We start from the raw sequence: 18,308 nt of genomic DNA on the forward strand, positions 1-18,308 counted from the left end.
GAAAAATCACACCCCATTGGCCAAGAGCTAATGGAGAAGTCGAGAGATTTCTGCGTACCTTGAAAAAAGTGATACGTACAGCTACAGCTGAGAGCAAGTCGTGGAAGCAAGTGTTGTATCACTTTCTTCGTAATTAGAGTGCGACTTTATGGCATCCAACCGTTTGTTGTGACCAACACAAAAGGATTAATGATCACTGTTAAGTGCGGTTCACAAATCATCACATGAAACATGTCATTCTTCAAAGCACTGAAAAGACCATTTCTAAGCATTGAATCCGATTCTGACATCAACATCTCACATGAAGAATATGAGTTAAATGAGACTACATCTGATGTCAGACAATATCCTACGCATAAGAGAAAACATTTACTATACTCAAGTGACTATATTATGAAGTGAACTCTTGTCAGTTGGTGAACAAATCTTTCATCTCGTTGTACATGACTGAGTGCATACTAACTCTGACTGAATATTACTGTTTAATCCCAAGAACATCACAGGTGAGCACTGGTTTTACACCGCAACCAATTTTACTCTCCATTGCAGTCAATAAGGGATTCCCCGGGGTTTTCCAACCAGGAATTTGGGTTAAAAGTATCCCCTTAAGTGTGCACGAACAATTTATAAGGAAATTAAGCCTGACTGTAAATTTCCACATGGCCTGAATCTTGTTGATAGGACTATTTCCTCTTATAGCTACCTAGTTGAATATCAGTACCTATTCCAGTCCAGTCATTTTCCTTATCAAACTTGCAAAATCAGTCTAGAATGCAAAAGCCGGTTCTTACTCGAGGCGGAAAACGATCTAAAATAGAAGATTAAATTGACGACTTTTGATACCTATATCTCATGTTTGTTGCATGCAGGGATGAAGCAGATACATTTACTAATCTTCAGAATAACAGTCTTACCTTATTAAATTCTGATTTTGGAAGAAGGAGGCACACGTTATAACTCTGTTCTCTATACTCCAGCTTTTCTATATCAAAGGTGATGGCCTCAGGAATAGCCAAGATGACAGAGAGAATCCAGATACTGATGATCTCTAAGGCTGTCAATAGAGGGACCCCGATCCCCTGAACCCGGCTCCAGGAGACGACAGCCCGATATCTGTTTCATAACAACAGAAGTCTCAGTTAGATTTAATAAAGCAAAATGACTTCTTCTATTTACCTTTATCTCCACAATCTATACAAAGCATGCAATGGCAAATATATAATACACATATTTATGTATGAGTGTGCTACAAAATATAAATGCATTGAAGGGTTCTAATTATGTCCAAAAGTGAAGTTTGACCAGTTCATTAATACTATCCGAACTTCAAAATCCGTTACTGTCTGGAACTATACTGCCTCTGCCTGTTGTTGTATGTAAAGGTTACATTACATAGAATTTACAATACAGAAACAGGCCATTTGACCTAACTGGCTTGTGTCGGTATTTATGCTATACATGAGCCTTGACCCATTTTATTTACCTCATTTAACCCTAACAACGTATCATTCAATTCCTTTCTCTCTCATGTACTTATCTAGCTTCCACTTAAATGCACCTATGCTATTTGTTTCAACTATTCTGTGTACTCTACCCAGATTCTCACCATTCCTTGAGGAGAAAGGTATCTCCTGAATTCCTCACTGGATTTATTAGTAAATATCTTATATTTATTTTGTCGTTCCACATGTGCCAATGGAAAATTGAGTCTGTTTGGGATAGAAATGCAATATTGTACCAATCTGCCTCCTGGCTTGCTGTAGTCATGTGACCTCTACCATGAGGCACTCTGACTGCAGGCAGCTATTACAGTCAGTTTCATAAAAGACAGAGTACACCCCAGACTGGTGTCCTGTTAGCTCATAGCATGATCTCAGAGTGGAGCTGAGATTGAGTGGTGAAGAAGCACAGCTACAGAACAAGAGCCACAGGAATGGTCACAACTGCTAAAAGCCACAGGAAGCCACAGAAAAGGAACAAAGGAACAGCTGAAAGCACAGGGTAAGACAATCGCTGCAAATGTTCCTCTGCCTGTGTCGGTTGAAATGAAAGGCGATATGAAATAGAACTGACAGTTTTTCTACTCGCAATGGCAACATTACAAAATTGTGACAGATTTAATTAACAAACCAGAGCAGCTGCGAGTAGCGACACTTTATCACTGTTGGTATCACCCTACATCTCTCAGAAGAACAAAAATAAGGAGAGCAGAAATTTTGAAAGCCTTGAAGGCACAGTTTGAACCCCAAGTGAATGTAACCTATGAACGGTATGTGTTCAATATTAGGGCCCAAGTTGAAAAAGAGTCCATTGACCAACACATGACTGCATTAACACAGCTCGCAGAATGCTGTGAATTGGCGCAACTAAAAGATGATTTCATTAAAGACAGAATTGTATTAGACACATAAGATCCCGCAGTGGGCGCATGCCTACTGAGAGAGGAGAAACTGACTCTCAGGAAAGTGATTGATGCGTGCAGAAGTGCTGAGGTTGTAAATCAGCAGCTACAGCATATCCATGGCAGAACAGACCAGGCCTTGCATTGCGCTGGTAGATATACCAGGCTGAAAGGGCAGAAAGATCACAGACAAAGGACAGGATGCAAATGCTGCAGAGGACATTACGCACAGGAAAAGAAGGCATGTCCAGCGTGGTGAGAGTAGTGTTTCACTGCAAAAAGCTGAATCATTTTGCACGCAAGTGCTTGGCTAGAAGGAAGCACAACAAACAGGTACAGATGGCCACTGGAAAGACATCAGCTGAAGATTCTGACTATACAACATACAACAAGTTGGTTCAGAAAGGTCGATCAGTGATAAATGGTTTGTGACTGTTGAACTGATGACTGCAGAAGGAGAATATCAAGTCAATATAGAGTGCCAGATAGACACCGTGTGTCATGCAACATCATGATAATCACAGACCTGCGTGAAGTGACTCAACATGGCAATCCAAAATAAAGCCCTCAAAAGTAAGGTTGAGGCTAAATGATGGCACCATACTAGTGCCAAGAGGACAAGTTACTCTGAGAGCCCATTGCAATGACAAGACCGAAGATCTGGAGTTCCAAATCACAGACGACAAGCAAAAGCCAATCATCTCAGCAGAAGCAAGTCTAAAGCTTGGACTGGTAACCCTCAACGCGCAAAAAGAGGAAACCCAGGAGATGGCCTAAAGGAGCGGGTGCCGGCACTGGACGAGAACGCCTTTGCCAGTCACAAGGTGACGCGAGTCATCCAGGCACGAGGAAGAGGAAGATCTGGCAGTCATCTGCTCAGGCGCCTGAGGTGGAGGTTGTGGGGAAGGAGTGCTCGGACACACACATCTGGAAAAGCTGTTCCATTTTTTATGTTTGGGATAGGAATGCAATAATGTACCACCAATGTGTCTCTTGGCTTGCCGTAGTCATGTGACCTCTACATGAGGCACTCTGACTGCAGGCAGCCATTACAGTCAGTTTCATAAAAGAGAGTACACACCTGACTGGTATCCTGTGAGCTCAAAACAGAATCTGCAGGGAATTTGGATGAGAGAATCAGGATTACAGAATTGTAGCCCTAACTCCAACTGCAATCTCTTCGAGTGCAACTTTCACACTGAGTACAGGGATTGCGCAAAAAAGCCTATGTAAATATAAACTTAGGTTACTCCTGAAAATCCTTGGGCCTTCCCCTGTATTCCCACCGTAAACCAGATCAGATGGCAATGTAGTGGAAAACCCATTAATAAGACCAGAGCACAGATATGCTGGGTGACAGCTGATGCTCCTAAGTTCTGTGGGGCTTTATTTGGGGTGGCTTCTCTGTCTGCATGGTGCATATCACAAGTGGCATGGCCAAGGGATGGGAGGGCAGTGTGCCAGGTGAAAGGAGATCTCCAGGCCATCAGCTGTTCAGCCCATCTGGGAGTCCAGGCCTGGGGCCTAGCCTGAACTCCCACTGAGTGAAGTCAGCACAAAGAAGGATGTGGCCTCTTTAGAAAGGAGACACTTTAAAATCAGGGGGCCGTAAGTGTAAAGAAGAGAGCTTCCTAGCATTGATTTTTCTGTCAACACCCAAAACCTTATATCCACTTTAGTGGACAATTGAAAATCGGCCTCGAGTGGCACAGGCACTTGCTAAAAATATTGTATTTTCCTAACCCAGATATTCCAATAGTGTAAGTACAGGAGGTTCTGGCAAATTGATCCTACCACATAGGCTGGGAGCAAAGATTGATGGATTTTTAAGCACACATTGACCATTTTTCTATTAGTGGGGTGCTTTTTTAATTTGTTTGAGGGACATGAGCATCATTGGTAAGGCCAGCATTTGTTGTCCATCCCTAATTGCACTTGAGAAGGTGGTGGTGAGCTACCTTCTTGAACTGCTGCAGTCCATCTGGTGTAGGTACACCAACAGTGCTGTTAGGGAGGAAGTTCCAGGATTTTAATCCAGCGATAATGAAGGAACAGCGATACAGTCCAAGTCAGGATGGTGTTCCTCTAGGTGGTAGAGGTCGCGGATTTGGAAGGAGCTATCGAAGGAGGCTTGGAGAGTTGCTGAAGTGCATCATGTAGATGTTGATGATAGTGCATCGGTGGCGGAGAGAGTGAACGCTAAAGGTGATGGATGGGATGCTGAACAAGTGGGCTGCTTTATCCTGGATGTTGTCGAGCATCTTGAGTGTTGTTGGAGCCGCACTCATCCAGACAGGTGTAGAGTTTTCCATCACACTCCTGACTTGTGTCTTGTTGATGGTGGACAGGGTTTGAGGAGTCAGGAAGTGAGTTACTCACTGCAGAATTCCCAGCCTCTGACCTGCTCTTGTAGACAGTATTTATCTGGCTGCTCCAGTTAAGTTTTTGGTCAATGGTAACCCCCAGGATGTTGATGGTGGGGGATTCAGCAATGGTAATGCTGTTGAATATCAAGGAGTGTTGCTCAACAGCCAGCAGCCAGGACTACAATAGGTGATGAAAACTACTACAGTACTGTATCTATTGATTTGTGCCCCAATGGAGATTTTATTTTACTGGATGTAACAGAATGAAAATATACATCTTTTCTCAAGTGACCCCTTTCACCAACCAGTGGAGCGAGTCCACCAGCCACCAGATGGAATCAGTCCAAGGTCCAACTAACTTTCATGGTTGGACCACGCTATCATTTTGTTTGTGCATTTGGAGCAGCACGCCAATCGGAAAGAGGTGAAGACCCGGCAGGTCCATTGTGAAACCTAGATAGTCCACGTAAACTAATAGGGCGGGGTTGCAATCACGAAAGAGGGCAGTGAAAGGTCAGGAATTGAAGGGTTTATTTTTGTGCAGTCAGCAGGAGCATTAATACATAAAATCTCCTGGGCCTCAATTAGTCACGGTCAGGCACATATTGCGATCTGTCTTGGCCTTGCCCACACATTTCAGGACTGTTGTATAGATTATTGGGAAATTGCATATTTTGCTTACATTATGGGGAAATTATGGGAAATTACACACCTCGTATACATTATGGGAAAAATTATACTCTTTGTATATATTATGGGAAAATTACACACATTGGGCTGAATTTCACGCTCGCGGCAAGGGTCCCAACACCTGGCTGGAAAGCTGGGGGCAACTCTATCTCAGCCATTTTCAGGACCCCTGGCCACATTTCCTTAATTAGTTGCGATCAGGGCTGCCATCCCTATAAAGTTGTTGCTGGCCAATCGGATAGCTGGCAGCTCAGCAATGCCATTGGGAGCGGTAGCCACAGCTGGGACTGCGCCTGGATAAACAGGATGTCATTGATGGATGCTGCCCTCCCAACCAGATTAAGTGGGGTCTGGGGATGCCGGGGCCAGTCAGGCTGGCCCTAGCGAGGTGGGTGGGTAGTGTTGGTGAGGGTAGGGGCGGAGTGTTGTCATGGGGGGACGGCTATTGCCACCAGGGGCCTCTCCGTGGCCAAAGAGTGAGGAGGAGGAGGAGGAGGTGGAGGGCACTCCCCATCTCAAGCCCACAGTGAGGCTGCCAGCGTTTACCAGGCCATCTCCCCACGCGGCAGAGGGCCCACCGTTGCTGGTAAAATCCCAGTAAAGGCAGGAAGAGGTCCTTAATTAGCCACTTAAGTGGCTCAATTGACCTCTGGATGGGAGGGGCATCCTCCGCTGCTGATAAAATGGCATAGTGGCAGGAAGACAACGGGACCTCCATCCCCTGCCTTCCCTCGCCATTTTACGGGCCCCCCTGTCTCCCAGCCTATCCCCAGAGGGCTGGTAAAATCCATTGTTTACATTATGCACCTACGGGCAAGTGATACACACTTTAAGTGAGCTATCCAGATTCTAATTCAAGCAAAGTGTTTTAGATTATGTTTATTATTAAAAACTTAAAAAAAACTATTTAAATAATTTCTATCTTAATGAAATACTTTCTAGAAAACCATTACTTACTTGCCTTAAACATGTGCTCCCTATGCTTTTTTGAAACCTTTTACTGTGCATTAGGAAGTGTTAACTCATTTAGAATTTTCACGAACTACGCAATGATATAAATCACTTCAATATGTGTCATCATGATGAAAATGACCCATACTTTTCTGGTTCCTCTCATTCTTAGACGAAAATATGTTTGCCAAATGTTTTCTCATCATGATAATGTCACCTTAAAGCTATTTTTCTCCTTGTTCTGGGTTCCAGCCAAGTTTCGCATAATTCCCCAACAATCTGTCTGTACCAATAGACATGCAGTTGACTTTCCACCCAATGCTACAGAAAATCTTCTTTCAGCACAGTGAAAATTCAATGAGAGCTATCCAGATCTCCCACCGTAACTATAATGGCAAATTGGCGGAGTCTCAGAGAAACTGTGTATATGACTAATTTTAGCCTCCAAAGGTTCTGCTGGTCTCCTGCTGCATTTACGTTGAGAGATTGGGAGAACCACCGTGGAATTCCAGGGCCTGTTATTACAAGGTCCTCCCTTCACTTCTCCTGTGCTCACTGAATTCCCCAATAGTAAGGCTGTGATTGGGTTCCAGGGAATCATGGATATAAACCCATATCCCATCATTTTGTAACACAGTGCAATATAGCATCACTATCCATGGGCCTACTTAATGTGTTAAATGCAGTGGTTATAGCACACCCCTATTTGTATGAATTTTATTGTTGGGAAATGGAAAGTGAGCTTTGCCTTAGAAACCTCCAGGTCAGGTATAGCATGGTTAGGTTCCTATTGAAGCTACTGGCCAACAACATGCCTCAGCCTGAACTTCAGGCAAGAGAAAGAGAACAAAATACTTCATTTCCTTAGAGAACTCACCATAAAAGGGGACGACGTGATGGTGACAGAAAAGTGGACTAATTTTTCACAATGGCACAGTGGAGGCTATTGGAAACTTTGCTCCCGTTGATGTGGACGTGCAGAAGATCCTGTTGTAGAAGGTGCTCCAAAGGAGAGTGGCACTAATTGGCTTTGATGGGCACTATCATTAATAGCACGAGTTCCACCTTCATGGAGATAGGTGGTTGATCAAGTCAGTGATCACCCTGCTCCCTCGTATCTGACTGTAAATGTGGGAAAGGTTTGCCAGGAGTGAGCAAATGAGTGTGCTGCTCATTTTTTCACATATTTCTTGTGGGTCCATTAAACATGGCAAAAAGCCTAATTTGAGAACTCCTGCACCCTCTGGGAGGTACCATTTCATGCACTGTGCACAACTGTTTCCATTTTCCACTCATCCTTTCAATGTTCCTAAACTGGATGGTACACCTTTGTGAAGGTGGAGTGGCAGTGAGGAACAGCAAGAAGATGATGAGGCTTCCAGGCTGAATTGCTCTTCTATACTTAGTGATGTTTCCAGTGGGCACAACAGCCCTGATTTCAGAAAGTAGCCCTGTTCTCCCAAGGTTCATTCACTGAGTTTTCTTCTCCTACAAATAATGTGGTCCCAATGTATTGCCACACATTAAAGACATTCTAGATAACTGACACTGATCTGCACAACTCGGTTTCTGTGATCAGCTACCATCTGAACATTAATTAAGGACTATACCTTACTCTCCTTGAAGGCCATGGGGTTGAAATGGAGATGATTCATGAACAATGTTCTAGGTGAACTTTAGAAGATAACCTGAGTGACACTAATTTTACGGCACGAATCTATTTAACATCTAATCAGCAAATATTTGTGTTTCAGAGAAAAGGAATTCTTGTAGAATAATATCTTCCATTACTTGCTGCATCGTGACTGGACAATATGGATGCCAATAATGCTCGTACATGATGATGAACATCAATTCATATCATGTCATCGGCTCCATTTACCCGACCTTTGGAGGATGTATCTTCAATTAAAGTTCTTTGGAGATATGTTTTTCAGCTTCTCTGCCCTCATCTCTCCCAAACAAACTGTGACTTAAAAGGATTGTGTAGTCCTGCTTGAATTCCTCACTTATTGAATAGGTTGAAGGTTACCCATTGAAATCTATTTCTATCCAACAATAAATTTCAATACCTTATTTGGTATACACAGAATGCTTCGAGTGTTGTAAGTAACAAAAGAAATACAACTGACTTCACAACTACTGAATCATGTGTTCCAAAAAGTAAATGAAATCACTATTATTATGTTAACTGAGGCTTACAGAGGTTGAATAAAGGCAGAACACACTTCCTCTGCAGTATCCCATCACAATCAGCCCTTCTTGAATAAAAGCTAAAGTAGACTACAGGATTGAAATTCCACTCCTTTATGGATGGACTTATGGTGCAGGCACGTTGCAGAAACTACAGTTTGATTCAGAATCCAGAAGCGCTGGGTTTCCACCACATTAACAATAGCATAGAGCATTCCAACAGAGGATATTTTGGTGCTTCTTATGTCCCATCCCACTTATATTACAACAGCAGTTTGTGGTCATAGCTAAGTGCATTCCTGGGTTACCCTTGGATTGCTACCAGATTCTCCCCGAAAGGCCCAGTGGAACCTATGCTGAAGGTGGGGCAGTGGGGAGTTGGGGGGGAGGCGGTGGTGAGGTGGGATGGTGAGGGGTGAGTTTCCTTGGGGCTCCCCCCACATCACTGCTGTAACTTTGGCACAAACTCCATTTAGGTGCTGACAGTAGGTATAGGCTCTGCCTGGGCTTAGTTTAGGCCACAGCCCTGAGGAATGGAATGGCAATTGATCCCAGACGGGACCGACTGTCCTCGGGAAGAATTAGGAAAAGAAATAGCCTCATCTTTATTTTCAGGCTGATCTGGCCTCTGGCTCACACTCTCAAAGCTCAGAGATCATGAGGCTCCTGTGAGGCAGGCGCCCTTGTTGTGCCCCTTCTGGAGTGGGTGCCAGCCTCTATTATTTATATGGCTCCAACCTGAGATAAGGGATGGGTTCGTGACTGGGTCAAAGCAGCAAGTGGATTTTTTTCCCTCTGTACCAATTTATTTTTACATCAGCCATTGCATCAATTTTCTCTTTATCTGAACCTGGAACTCAAACCAAACATTTCCAGCTAATTGCCGATCATCAGTTATACTATAAGTGGCCAGTTTTCATCACAAGCCCCTTCCTTGGAAAAATGCAGCATTTTAAATTTTTTTGATGCTTTCTGAAGTATAATGAGTAGTTTATGCAGTTTTTTTTGAGTAAAACCAGAGGTTTACTTCAGACAAACAGAAAGAAAGCACATTGGAGAAATTAGCCCTACTTTTTTTTGCAAAGTGATTCTCAAAGGCACGGATTTTTTAAAAAAGCTCTTTGCAATCTGTAACTTTCTCAAATTTCTAGTATTTTCAACAGGAGTCTGAGGAGCTCCTTTTGGTCACTTTAAAGCACTTCCTTCTATTTTGCTGAGACTGCCCTACAGCTCTTTTTTTGAAAAAAAGCTAAGGTGCTTCACAGGCAATGATCTGCACGTTCAACAATGGAGGTTTTATTGGAGAACAGAGGCACTATTACTACCCTTAAAGATCCAGTAACAGAGGTTAATAAGCAGGTCATGAATAATATACTGCACCTTTCTTTCAGCCTGACTCTGTCATATTAATGTTGGCTATATGGCACATATTTGGTGCATACCAGTGGTTTACCACTCAAGCCTAGTGGTTTACGTCGCCATTGACAGGAACTGACAGGGCCACAAGTAATTTATTCATTTTTTGTAAATAACCTGGCCCTGACATATGTCCCTTTTTAATTTTAGAATTCTTTGTTTTAATATTATTTTGAACAGAAAGCGCTGCTAACAATATACTATAGATGCAGTCTCTCATGAGGTGGCCAATCAGCAAATATTTCTTCCAATAAAATGCAGTAATAAAGATTCCACCAACTATAAGCTGGACTTTGTCAAACTAAGGAATAGTCTACCCTGTTAAGGTGGAGAGGAAATTTATTTTTAAAAACTCAAGCGGGGGTGGCGGGGGGGGTGGTGGGGTGGCATTTGCTATTTGCTTCTTAAACTGCAGTGGTAATACTTAGTAATCTTTCTCTTCACTAAACTCACTAATTCTAAATCTGACATAAAAGAGGGTTCTATGCAAAAGAAAATGCGGTGTGGTGTAAAGCCAATTTACTATGAACCCATTTTGTGCGACTGGCAGCGACCAATTCCACCCTGAAAATAGTCAGGCCCTGAAATTCAGGTGGGTGACTTGCTGTCAGATCTCGGCCACAGATGGGATGGTGGATCGTGATACATGATTAAAGTGCACTCGTTTGTTGCGATGTAGGCAGTATGCAACCTTTTTGTTGCCTGCTCATTTACATGATTGCAGCATGTAGCCAGCATAGGGCACTCTGTTGTGGCTGCACACCTGAGTAGGGGATGTAAAACCTTGAGGAGCGAGCACAAGCTCAAGCTAGCCTGCCCTACTTAAAGAAAGCCTGCAGCTCTTAAAAGAGCAGTGCATTTTGGTTTGAGCAAGTACTCGCATTCATTGCAGAAGCGACGTGGACCTGGTTAAAGACACAGGAATGATACAGCATGGCAGAGAGAGGGCTCCAAGGTTATCCGACACAGCACTGGAGGCCTTGGTGCAGGGGAGAGAGGCGCTCTATCCACAGGGGACCAGGAGACCCTCTAGATAAATTCTGAGAAGGTAGTGGCAGCAGACAGCCAAGCAAGTCAATGCCAGCTCTGTAGCCGCAAGGACCAGGATGCAGTGCCACAACAAGTTCAATGACCTACTTGATAGGTCGAAGTCAGTTAATGTATCTTCAAATACCGTATCTTCCCAACTGCACCACTAGCCTTACACACTGCTCAATGCACTATAGCCGCATCACTCACCTACCAACAATCTCTATCAATCCCAACTCATACCTCACATTCAAGCTCACCTTCACACATTTAGCACTGCTGCAAGCCTCACACCCATATCTCACAGCTTGCCCACACTTCCAGCTATTCAAGTATGACAGCGACATCACCCAAACACATTGCACCACACTCACTGACACACTTCCCTTTCTCTTGCAGGCCAGGGTGGCGCACAACTAGAGGCATCAGCACCAAACTGGTGGGAGGACAGGCAAGGCTGTATGTCCTTATCTCCATGGAGGAAACATTGCTCTCCATCATCGGAGCGGCCCTGACTGAAGCTGTGGCCAGTGGTGGGGCTGAAAGGATTGAAAATGAGGGTATCTTCCTAACTAATCCTCCTACTCATATCTCACTGCCCCCTCATCCCACAACCTCTTCCGATTCCCAAGCTGCAGATGGTCTAAGCATGCACATCTTGTTTTTCCTGCTTCCCTTTCGCAACCCTATCCTTGTGGCTTTCTCCTTTCAGATACCCAACAACTGCTACCTGGTCAGGAGCTGATGCAGGAGTAAAAAGGGCAAAAGTGAGAGACTGATGATGATGAAATGCCGTCACTCGATCTCACACTCACAGCCACCTGCTCAGATACTGGTACTGAGTGTAATTTAGTGGGTAGCATAGAGGCAGGATCTGTACATAGTGAGGCACTGGGCAGGAGTGGCCTGCAACTAGGGTGAAATGGTTGAGCAGGTGCCAGATTCCCAGAGGGCGAGGCTGCACACAGGTTTTCCTGCAGATGAGGGCATTGTTGGAGTGGAGTGAAGAAAAAGGCTGATGGATATGCACAACAAGATGTTTGTTGCATTGGCAGGACTGCCAGAAAGCCTGTGATCACTGTCAAGGAGTATAGAGTTTTGACACTAATTTGGCACAGGCCTTTGGACAGAGCTTAGAGCCCATCCTTTCCAGGTGGAAGTGATGGGAACTCCATGAGAACACTTGTGGACTCAACCATGATGCAGTGTCTGATGGCCAATGTCTCAGCTTCCATTGCAGCACAGGCATGAGCCATCCAATGTCTGACTGCTGCAGTGGAAGCTCAGACTGAAGTCAAGCAAGCACACCTTGGTGCTATGCAAGCTCAGACCTCTGCCATCATGGCTGTGGATAACAGTGCTCAAAGGGGAATTTAGGGTCTTACAGCAGTCCAACAATTTATCCTCCAGCACATTGCTACTATTGATGAGGTGCCACTCTGGGGAGTGGCTGTGGCTCTTGGAACATGAACCTGCTGTCTCCCATCAGGATGACAGCATTTGTCCTCCCACCAATGCCACTCTGCCAGTGCCCTTGCTGTTACCTGTCAGCCATCCAGCCCAGGTGCTTTAGGTATGACTCGAAGTATCATTATGTCATGAACTTCCCAAAGGGAAGAGGCAGGGTCCTCAAAATGATACATGACAAAGAGAATTCTGAAGAAGATAATGACGAATCAAAACAAATTATACTGGTCACAATGGGTTTTAGTCCTATAATGAATATGTTAGTTGTGGACTCCTTTAACTATGTAGTACTGGACAGTGCTTGTACTTCAACAGTATGTGGAACAAATTGATTAGAATGTTATCTTGATTCACTAAGGAATGAGGATTGATGCAAGGTTAAGGAATATAAAAGCACTGCTTGCTTTATATTTGGCAATGACAAAACTTTGATGTCATTAAAAGAGTCGTAATTCCATGTAAAATAGTTGGAGTGAGCCATTTTATAAGTACTGATGCAGTCTCTACTGAGATACCTATGCTGTTGAATAAACCTTCTCTGAAAAAGGCACAAATGAAACTTGACATCGAGCATGATAAGGCAATTATTTTTGGATATTCAGTTGATCTGCAGTTTAGCCAATGAGGACATTATTCCATCCCCTTAACAAAACCTGATGTTTCTCATCAGAATATTAGACAAGTATTAATGGCATCAGGTGATAAGAATCAGAAGAAAAATATTGTCTTAAAGTTACACAGATAATTTGCTCACCCTACTTGTCAAAGGTTAAAAATCCTGCTAAAAGATGCAGGTGTGATTAATGATGAGTATACAAGGCCAACAGAAGAGATTAGTGAGAAGTATGAAATCTGTATAAAGTATCAGAGGATGCCACCGTGTCCTATTGTAAGCTCTCCATTGACATATGCCTTTAGCGCTGCCATGGATCTAAAGGTATGAAACAAAGACAGAAATATTTTCATTCTATATTACAATAATATACTTAGTAAGGACAAAAGGGACAAAGTCACAGAGAAGTGGATAGGGACCAGGCTTGGTATACCAGGGAAATTTCTGACTGATAATGGAGGGGAATTTGCCAATGACAAGTTCAGAGACATGTGTGAAAACATGATCATGATGTTCATCAATACTGCAGCTAAATGTCCTTTCAGCAATGGACTTTGTGAAAGGAATTATCTGGTCATCAATGAAATGCTGCATAAAACTTTAGCTGATCAACCAGACTACAAGTTGACAGCTACCTTGGCATGGACAACTCATGCAAAGAATCCACACCATATGGTCAGAGGGTATGGTCCCTATCAATTAGTCTATGGGCAAAATCCCAAATTGCCTTCTTTCTGTGCGATAGTCCTCCTGCTTTAGAAGATACTACAATTAGTTCTATTTTTTTCTGCACATTTGAATGTTTTACATGCAGGGAGACAGGCTTTCATCAAGGCTGGAGGCTCAGAGAATGTTCGGAGAGCACTGAGGCATTATGTAAGACCATCTGAGACAGACTTCAATTCAGGTGTTTTGATATACTATAAAAGAGAGGGTCATAGGGAATGGAAAGGCCCTGGTAAAGTAATAGGTCATGATGGTAAGACAGTACTTAGCAACATGGCAATCAAACTGTTAAGGTTCATTAATCACGATTAATCAGAATTAATTATAAAATATCAGACTCTGAGCCACTGATAGAAGTAAACAAGGCACCTTGTAACTCAAATGCTCATGTATTTTGTGATGAAGATCCTGAGGAACAGATTGTGGCAGATCCAGTGCTGTACAGTGGTAATATGAGTGATCATGACACACACAACAGAGCTATCATGTCCATAGTGGGTACTCTGCAACATATATTCCAGAGGGGTCTAGTGAATGGAGGGATGAGACAATTGTGGGATGTGCTGGAAAAGTTATAGGCAAGTTTAAATATTGGTTGAATGGGGTCACTGGACGGGCAGAATGGGGTGAAAGAGTGCAGGGTAAGAAAGCGCAGTGCAAGTACTCGTAGTGGGTCCGAAAGTAACTCTTGCATCAGAAAGCAATCACTGACTAGAGAAAGGCCCTGCTTTAGTGCAAGAGGGCGATCTTGCAGTAGTAGTCTCCACAGATATAAAAGTGTAACTAGAGGCTGTAGCTTGGAGAGATTACACAATAAAATAAAGGCCACAGAATAGCCTCAGAACAGAACTAGAAGCAGAAATCCTCATGATCGTGAAGTTTTGGTGACTGCCAATAAATATGAGGCTAAACTAATCAGAGAGGCAAAACAAAGGGTATGGGATATTTGGAGACAATTTGGAGTTTATTCTGAAGTACCATAGGAACAGAGGAACATAGGAGCAGGAGCAGACCATTCAGCCTGTTGAGCCTGCTCCACCATTCAATTAGATCATGGCTGATCATCTACTGCAACGCCACTTTCCTGCTCTATCCCCATATCCCTTGATGTCATTAGTTTCCAGAAATCTATCGATTTCTGTCTTGAACATGCTCAATGATTGAGTTTCCACAGCCCACTGGGTACAGTATTCCAAAGATTCACCACCCTCTGAGTGGAGAAACTCCTCCTTATCTCAGTCTTAAATGGCCTACCTCTTATTCTGAGACTGTGTCCCCTGGTTCTAGACTCACCTGCCAGGGGAAGCATCCTATCTACATCCACCTTGTCACGTCCTGTAAGAATTTTGCAAGTTTCAATGAGATCACCTCTCATTCTTTGAAACTCTAGAGAAAACAGGCTCAGTTTCCCCAATCTCTCCTCTTAAGACTATCCCAACATCCCAGGGATTAGTCTGGTGAACCTCCATTGCACTCCCTCTATGGCAAGTATATCCTTCCTTAGATAAGGGGACCAAAACCGTACACAATACTCCCAGTGCGGTCTCGCCAAGGCTTTATACAATTGCAGCAAGGTATTTTTACTCCTGTACTCAAATCCCCTTGCAATGAAGGCCAACACACCATTTGCCTTCCTAATTGCTTGCTGCACCTACATGCCATCGTGAAGTGACTCATGAACAAGGACACGTAGGCCCCTTTGGACATCAACACTTCCTAACCTTTCACCATTTAAGAAATACTCTGTCTTTCTGTTTTTTTCCAGCAAAGTGGATCACTTCACATTTATTCACATTATATTCCACCTGCCATGTTATTGCCCATTCACTTAGCCTGTCCAAATCCCCTTGAAGCCTCCTTGCATCCTCCTCACAACTTAAATTTCCACCTAGTTGTGAGTCATCAGCAAATTTGGAAATATTACATTTGGTCCCCACATCCAAATCATTTATACAGATTGTGAACAGCTGTGGCCCCCAGCACTGATCCTTGCAGTACCCCTGAGTAACAGCCTGAGAATGACCCATTTATTCCTACTCTCTGCTTTCTGTCTGTTTACCAATTCTCAATTCATTGTAGTATATTACCCCCAATCCCATGTGCTCTGATTGTGTTTACTAACTTCATGTGTGGGACCTTATTAAAAGCCTTCTGAAAATCCAAATACACCACATCCATTGGTCCTCATTTATAATAGTTTCTTACATTTTCCCTACTCCTACCATCAAACAGGTCTGTAGTTCCCTGTTTTCTCTCACCCTTCCTTCTTAAACAGTGGGGTTACATTTGCTACTTTCCAGTTTGCAGGAACCCTTCCAGAATCTATAGAATTTTGGAAGATAACCAGCAATGCAGCCACTACCTCTATAGCCACCTCCTTCAATACTCTGGGATGTAGCTCATCTGGTCCAGGGGATTTATCAACTTTCAATCCAATTAATTTTTAGAGTACTACTTCTTTATTAATATCAATTTTTTTCATTTCCTCATTTTTACAATTCCCTTGATTCCCTAGTATTTCTGGGAGATTTTCTGTATCTTCCTCCGTGAAGACAGACATAAAGTAATTGTTTAGTCTCTCCACCATTTCCACATTCTCCACCACAAATTCTCCTGTCTCCACTTGTAATGGACCCACATTTGTCCTTGCTAATCTTTTCCTTTTCACATAACTAAAGAAGCTTTTACAGTCCGCCTTTATGTTCCTTGCTAGCTTGCATTCATATTCTCTTTTCCCGTTCTTTATCAGTTCCTTGGTGATCCTTTGCTGGATTCTAAATTGCCCCCACTCGTCCGGCTTACCACTTTTTCTGGCATCCTTATAAGCCACTTCCTTTGATCGAATGTAATCTTTAACTCCTTTTGTGAGCCACGGTTGATTCATCTTTCCAGTTGGGTTTTTGTGTCTTAGATGAATATATATTTGTTGTAGACCATGTAATACTTCTTTAAATATGAGCCATTGCCTGTCTACCATCAAATCTTTTAGTGTATTTTCCCAATTCACCATAGCCGACTTGCCCCTCATACCTTCATGGTTTCCTTTGTTCAGATTTAAGACCCTAGTTTCAGAATGAACTATATCGCTTTCAAACTTAATGTAAAATTCTATCATATTATGGTCTCTATTTCACAAAGGCTGCTTTACAGCAAGGGTATTAATTAGCCCTTTCTCATTACATAATACAAAATCTAAAATAGCCCGATCCCTAGTTGGTTCTTCAACATACTGCTCCAGAAACCCATCTCGTACACACTCCACAGCATCAGTGCCAAATAGGTTTAACCAGTCTATATGACTGGCAAACAAAACATCAGTCGCTTGTCATGTGCATTTATGTGCTGCTGACTATGAGATCCTGCAAATGACTCTGGCAGATCCTGGAAGGATCCAGAGACAAAGAAGTTGAGGTCAGTGGTGATTTTTATAGCCATGGCAAAGCATGGTCAAAGGTCCAGTCTGCGGCAGGTCTTGTTCTAAATATCTGCCACCTCTTGAGACACTGGTGTCTGACATGTTGAGGAAGCATATCCTCTGCCTGTAAAATAGTGGGTTAATGTAAGGTCCCAGGTTCAATGCTTGATCAGAAAGAACTTGCATTTATATAGTGCCATATCATTACCTTAGGATATCTCAAACAGATTAAATTCAATGAACCAGTTTTTGAAAAGCAGTTACTTGTCTTGTTAGCAAAATTTTCACAAATCAAGGCCACATAGCAGTAATGGGATAAATGATAATCTACTTTTTCATATTGTTGGTTGAAGAAGGAATGTTGACTAGGATGAGGTACAGTGTTAATGATGCTTTTCCATAGTGCCGTGGGATCAGTTACATCAATCTGAATAGGTAGACAGCTTTGGTTTATCATTTCAACTAAAAGATAGCAATTCCCTGGATTGTCAGCCTCAAGGCATGAAGTGGTGCTTGAACCTAAAACTTTTGGACGTAGAGGTGAAAATGCAACAACTGAGCTAAGCTAATGGTGACCTACACTAAATTAATGAGGGCATTGCAATATTCCCCAGTATCCATGGGCTAGAAAAGGAAAATAATCAGGTATTATTCCTGCTCCTGCTTCCTATCTAAAATATGTGAATACCAGGAGAGAACAGGATTGGAACTTGGTTCCATTACTCCCAGCAGCAGAGCAGCCTGTTGGTGCTCATTGCACAATGTTACAATGAAGAATGGTGATTTTTGCTGCAGCTGCTAGTGACCAAAGGACTGAACCGGGGGAAGAGAAAGTCGGGGAGAAATTTGGAGGAAAAGTAATGCCACAAGAGGGTGGATTTTGACTCGAGTGACTGATCGCTGGTAGGCTGCCTGCTCTGGTGGTGGAGTCCCCACGTTCGAGGTCCTGGCCTGTTTTAAATTTGGCAGATGAGCTGCTTATGCTAAATAGGCACCCAATGCAGCTTGCCGAATTGAGGTCTCAAGATCAGTTGGGGCAGC

General features: G+C 43.1%; 1 protein-coding gene across 1 annotated transcript in view; it reads right to left on the reverse strand.

The window, feature by feature from the left end:
• Nucleotides 1–18,308, reverse strand: part of ednraa (endothelin receptor type Aa) — a 55,738-nt gene that overhangs the window by 30,955 nt on the left and 6,475 nt on the right. Inside the window, exon 3 of the mRNA XM_068041291.1 lies at nucleotides 915–1,113. Within this exon, the coding sequence (XP_067897392.1) occupies nucleotides 915–1,113 (199 nt within the window). The remainder of the gene's footprint in view (nucleotides 1–914; nucleotides 1,114–18,308) is intronic.

Source organism: Heterodontus francisci, chromosome 1, assembly GCF_036365525.1.
Source record: "Heterodontus francisci isolate sHetFra1 chromosome 1, sHetFra1.hap1, whole genome shotgun sequence".
Classification (NCBI taxonomy): Eukaryota; Metazoa; Chordata; class Chondrichthyes; order Heterodontiformes; family Heterodontidae; genus Heterodontus; species Heterodontus francisci.